Source organism: Salarias fasciatus, chromosome 11 (genome assembly GCF_902148845.1).
Source record: "Salarias fasciatus chromosome 11, fSalaFa1.1, whole genome shotgun sequence".
Taxonomy (NCBI): domain Eukaryota; kingdom Metazoa; phylum Chordata; class Actinopteri; order Blenniiformes; family Blenniidae; genus Salarias; species Salarias fasciatus.
In genome coordinates, this window is record NC_043755.1 from 34,366,255 (window position 1) to 34,372,254 (window position 6,000).

The following is a 6,000-nucleotide window of genomic DNA, read 5'->3' on the forward strand; positions in this document are numbered from 1 at the left end:
GTTTCTGGAGACATGTTTAATATTCATACATTCCTGAATCAATTATGCTGCTGACTGATTTTATTCAGACAAAATATCAAAGACTGATATTTTAGAAACAGGAAGTAACTCAGCCATGACTGGTGTAACTAACTAACCGGTAACTAATCCACTTCAGGAACGATAAGATGACTGAAGAGAGGCTTAGACAGTCCTTTCCAGGAGACCGGTTCCTTCAGGAAGCCCTGATGAACAGATCCTCAGCAGCTCAGACTTCCTGCAGCATTTCACAATAAAGCAGACGGAGCGGCGTTTCCACCATCTTTTATTTTACTGGCAGGTCGACGTAGAAAAGAACAGCAAGACACATGTAACAATAAGAGGACAAAAAAAACACAACAGAGCTTCAGGCTCCGAAGCCCCGCCCCCCAGCCCCGCCCCCAAACAAACACATGAATATATATACAGACACACCACAAATCAACCCCGTCTCAGAAAGAAGATCCGGAGACGTTCATGCACCGCTGGTCAGGAGAGACGAGCTTCAGCTTCAAAGGCTGTCATAGGAGCTGAAGCTGAGGGTGGATTCATGAGACTTCAGACGGGAAAATAAAAATCAATCTGGATTAACATCGTTTATTTCATCATTAAAACAGTTTCTGCTAATTGGGAGAAAATTATTCTGATTCATGATGTAAAATCTTCATTTTTCCTGGAATTCGGAGAAAATTACTTGACTTCAGAAAACAGAGCAGATTGTTTTCTCTAAAACTTCCCGGAGCTGATTTTTCTGAGTGCCTGTGAATGCAGCACGCCGCCGGGATTCTTCCGTCTGAAGCGTCTGATTGGTTTGTGACAAAGACCCAAAACATTCAGGCATCTGGGGTCAAAACGAAGGTTCACGTTTCTCTACAAGATGAAGCAATAAGAAGCTCTGATCCGCCGTCGCCACCTTTCAGTGAACATTTGGCCGAAGCGGCGCCGGAATGCTAAAAACAGCCACCTGAGGCCAGAACAGCAGCTAGCATGGCGTAGCGTGGCGCTAACAAGTCCGTAGTGTGGGTTATTTAGGAACGGCAGGTCTGTTAGTGTTAGCGGTGTAGTGTTTAGCGCTAGCATGTCAGTGCTAGCATGTAGCGAAGTCTCGCTGAAGCTAATCTGGTTTGAGGTGCAAAGGAACCGAGAATCCAAGATGGCCGAATTCTCCATAAAGTGCGACGGCGCTCTGCACGGCTACACGGTGCAGATAGGCTAATGTTTTCAACGGTGGCGTCGATGTAGCATGCAGGCCTTACAGCGCCACTGAAGTTTAGCTAACTGAGAACCCCCGCCCCCCCCCCACAGAGTGACCACAGCTGGGAGAGTTAGCATCCTGATGCTAACTGAGCCCCCCTGGTGTGACTGAAGCTAAGAGAGTTAGCGTTATGATGCTAACTGAGCCCCCCTGGTGTGACTGAAGCTAGGAGAGTTAGCATCCTGATGCTAACTGAGCCCCCCTGGTGTGACTGAAGCTAGGAGAGTTAGCGTTGTGATGCTAACTGAGCCCCCCTGGTGTGACTGAAGCTAGGAGAGTTAGCATCCTGATGCTAACTGAGACCCCCACCCAGATATGACTACAGCTAGTAGTGTTAGCGTCCTGATGCTAACTGACCCCCCCCCCCACCCAGGTATGACTGAAGCCGGGGCAGTTAGCGTCGGGATGCTAACGGAGCCCCCCTCCCCCCTACTTGCAGCGGCGCAGCGCCTCCTGCATCTTCTCCTGGACGTGCTCCTCTTCTCGGCCCACTCCTCGCTCAGGCCCTCCTCGTCGGTCGCCGATCACGGCGGCGTAGCCCATGAGCGCGATGAGGCCGATGCAGAAGAGGTGCTGAGGCGGGTGCAGAGGCGCTCCATGACGCGGCGCTCGCCGCCGCAGTGCTTCAGTACACCTCCAGCAACCGGCCGGCTGAACAGCTTGGGCTTGCCGACCACGCCGTCGTACAGCGTGTGCAGGTTCTGGTCGCCCAGGTCGTTGGCGTAGCTCTCCTCGAAGTCGTCCTTGCGGCGCAGGCGCTGCTCGGGCCGCGCCTCCACCATCATCCATGAACTTGCGGAACTGGTTCTTGAGGTTCTCCTCCACGCGGCAGTACTGGCCGTCCAGCGTCTCCTTCTTGATCTGCAGCAGCGGGTTGCGGTTCTGCTGCGACAAGCTGGTCCAGCGCGCGGTGCACCGAGCCGAACTCCGCGCCGCAGCGTGCGGATGTCCTCGTCGTCCACGTGGTGCAGCACCACCCGGATCAGCGAGCCCGCCACGCCGAAGATGGGGTTGACCACGGCGGCGGCGGACGAGATGGACGCCACGCACTGCAGCACCTTCACCAGGCCCTGCTTCAGCTTGGCCCGGTCCTCGCTCAACGTCGATGTCCTCCTCCATCATGGGCGACTCGCGTCGGGGCGGCCTGCGGGGAGCAGGAGGCGGGGCGGTGTGAGAGCGGCAGGAGGCGGGGGGCGGTGTGAGGGGGCGGCGTGAGGAGGCGGGGCGGCGTGAGGAGGCGGCAGGAGGCGGGGCGGCGTGAGGAGGTGAGCAGCGCCGGAGCACTGGACGCCAAACAGACTCAAACCTCCTGAACCTGATTCTGACTGAGAACCGGTTCAGATTCAGACTCTGGAGGCTTTGATGCTGAAAGCTTTAGTGTATGTGTGCACCCCGCTCACTCTGCGGCACCCCGCTCACATCTGCTGCTCACTCTGCTCTCACTCTGCTTCTCACTCTGCTGCTCACCTCTGCTGCTCACATCTGCTGCTCACTCTGCTGCTCACTCTGCTGCTCACTCTGCTGCTCACATCTGCTGCCCCTTCTCACTCTGCTGAGCCTTGTCCAGCTCACCCTCGATCACACGGCAGTGGATCATCTCATCTGCAACGGAGACGAGACGATCACCAGAGGAAGGGAGCCAGCCCGGACAACATGTCCCACGCCAACCAGGAGACGGAGGAGAGGGGGGGGGGGTGACGGGGGAGACGCGTCCAGCACAGAGCTGCCGCAGAGACAGCAGTACGGAGGTCCTGGTCTCTGAGGCGTCTCCTGGAGCGTCAGCCCCGCCCCCATCAGGACCACCAATCCTGACCTGCTGCCACACTCTCCCTCTCCTCTCCACCCCCCCCCCCCCCCCCCCCCCCCCACCGCAGGCTAAAGGTCGAGGTCAGAGCCGTGCTCCTCTCAGGGTTCAGACTTACAGTGAATCGTTCTTCTCAGAGCTTCACAGAACTTCAGAGCCGATCTGTCCTGAAACGACACACAGCCATTCAGAGAGGGAGTGTGTGTGTGTGTGTGTGTGTGTGTGTGTGTGTGTGTGTTCTCGGTCTCCTGTCCTCTGATTGGCTCGCGGCCTGTCTGTCTCCTCCCCCTCCCCTCTCTGTTTTCCTCCAGCTGCAGTGCCCATGTTCTCCACTGGGAGGAGCTGTTCCTGCTTCCTGCTCTCATTTCAGCACCACGGCAGTGGACTGCCTGCTGCTTAACCCGTTCCCCGCTGGATCCAGATCCTCACATCCTCCCAGATCCTCTCAGATCCTCCCAGATCCTCAGATCCTCCCAGATCTTCCCAGATCCTCTCAGATCCAGACTGAACCAACTCTCCGTCTCTCTTCTGTCTCTTTTTGCTCTCAGGTGGAGTGAAAAGAGACGACGCTCCACCTGCATCCCTGAACCTCCACCTGCAGCAGGAGCAGCAGGAGCAGCGACGGGCAGGGAAGACGCCGTGATCCCGGGTTCCTGCCGGTTCCTGCCGGTTCCTGCCGGTTCCTGCTGCTCTCGGAGCTCTGGAGGAAGAGGAGTGTGTTCACCACACACTGTCTCTTTCCTGTCGTTTCAGGGAGATTTAACTTCCTGTTGAGGATGTAAATCAGCAGCAGCTCCGTTCTCAGTCACGTGATGATTCCAGCTGCAGGATGTGGATCTGGAGGAGCTTCAGGCCAGCAGAGGGAGATGAAGGCTGAGGATGAGGAGCGGGTGAGGAAGAGTCATCCTGCTCTCACCTGCTGAACGAGGCCATCCTGAACGCCTGGCACGACCCGAGCCGCAGCTTTCCCTCCCTCCCCCTCCCCCCTCCCCCCCAGACAGCTGCCTGGCCAGGAGCAGCTGATCGCTGCTTCTGTCTCCGGACCCGGTCTGGACGGGGACCGGGACTCAGATCCAGGACGCCCTGAACAGGCTCCTCCAGGCTCCCGGGTCTGTGAGGAGCCGGACGGGACTCGAACCCGCAGCCCGGCCTGCCGGCGGCCTGCTGGCGGCCTGCTGCCTGTTAGAGCTCCCCCTAGCCGCGCCTCCATGTTTCCTCGTCGGTGCGCACCGTGACGCCCTGACCCTCCCCGAGCGGCCCGCCGGGCGCTGAAAACACCTCCAAACACCTGGGAAGCGGCTCTTTCCGGTTGCCAGCGGGACCCGGGCGGCTCACGGTGTCTGCAGAGCCGCTCCAGGCCGGTTTCTGCCCGGCACAGGGCCGGATTACGCACCTTTCTGCGGCTGGATGGGCCTACACCTCCTCAGCTCGGTCCCAGGCTCGACGCACTCCTTCTTCTTCCCACAATCCCTGCAGAAAGGACACGTCCATGTCAGGTGAATCTGGAGGGGTGATCACTTTCTCAAAAATCATTTTTAAAGACCCCAGAAGACCCAAACATCCGGGAATGGCACCAGGAGGCCTTAGAACGCGCCATGTCCAATATTCAAATAAAAAATGGCAGAAGAAATGTTTGGCAGATGGAAAGCCCTCCCTGCTGTCTGGGCTGTCGTACCCCCCAGATACCGGACTTCTTGTGGTCCGTTCGGAGTCACAGCCGGCTCCTGATTGGAGTTCACCACTGAGGGCGCAGCGGAACTTGGAGCGACTTTCTGCTGCGTCCTGCGCGTCTCTGTGGCCCCGGAGCGCCTGGAGGCTCCGGCGCTCCTTCGTCCGGCTGTCTCAGCCAAACACACACTTTTCTCACGGACTTTACCGAAAAACCGCGAAGACAAATCATTCCGCGCGAGAAAAACCCAGAAGAGGCGCCGCGGGTCCGGATGGACCTCTCCAAAGAGCGCAGGTGTATCCAGAAGCGGAGCGAGCTCTCCAGAGGCTCCAGCGGCTCCGCGCGCCGCTGTCTGCACGTGAAGAGGTCCATTTATTCATTATGTTACCTGAAAAGTGTCTCTTAAACCGAGAAAAGCAAAAGGACGTGAAGTAAAGTGGAATTCGGAGCCAGAACTGGAGAAATGCGCCGAGAAACACTCCAGATGGCGCAGCAGCAAAGCAGGCAAAAAACGGCAGATTTAAAAAAAATCAGAGGACAAATCAGACGTTTATTGTCCACAGTGAGTCTGCAGCGCGCGCTGGAAACTGGGCCGACCTTCTGCGGAGGAGATTCACGGCTGTAGGATCCAGAAAAACGGCTGAAAAGAGGCGATTGAGCGCGCCACAGAGCGCTCATTCATCCGGCCTCACGAGCGCGTTTCAGTCCCGGGGCATGAAAGAAACGCGCACGCTCGTCCTCGCGAGGGGGGACGTTCCGCTCCGACGGTTGAAACTGTTTCCCCAACAACAAACCTCATGCAAATGAAGAAAGCGGCTTCGCGCGCAGCCGCGTCGCGCTCCGCGTAGCGCGCCTCTCCTCACCGCAAGAGACGCGCGTTTTCCTCCGCGCGTGTCCGGACCTGAGCCTCCCGCGGCGGGCTGGAGACCCCCACCATCACCCCACCCTCACCCCTCCTCCCTGCGGCTCGGAGTGGCGGCAGACCCCCACCCACCCCGGTCCGCTGTTCGCGGGAATGAAAGGACAGTTGTGCGCGCGCCTCCTGGTCCTGCCACGAACAGCCGCGCGCTCTGCCTCCAGCTGTCGCGCGGCTCGTGTTTCACCCACCGGGACGCAGATCCAGCAGTGAAGACACCGGGGGAGCGACGCGCTCGTGCGGCTTCAGCTGTGCGTCTTTCACGGTCCGTCCGGGAGGAGAGGCGCTGGGTTCGTTCAGCCGGAGGTGCCGGAGGGGCGGGGGGCGCGTGTGTCCTT

The 6,000-nt window shown here is 58.4% G+C and overlaps 1 protein-coding gene across 1 annotated transcript; it reads right to left on the reverse strand.

Annotated features, from left to right (window-relative positions):
• Positions 1-1,366: 1,366 nt before the first annotated feature.
• Positions 1,367-5,683, reverse strand: rpz (rapunzel). Its single transcript, XM_030103503.1, is given in 9 exon segments — positions 1,367-1,848; positions 1,851-2,055; positions 2,057-2,167; positions 2,169-2,201; positions 2,203-2,392; positions 2,803-2,875; positions 3,673-3,777; positions 4,471-4,547; positions 5,610-5,683. Coding segments are annotated over 9 exon segments (1,014 nt in total). The 3' UTR covers positions 1,367-1,702.
• Positions 5,684-6,000: the final 317 nt, after the last annotated feature.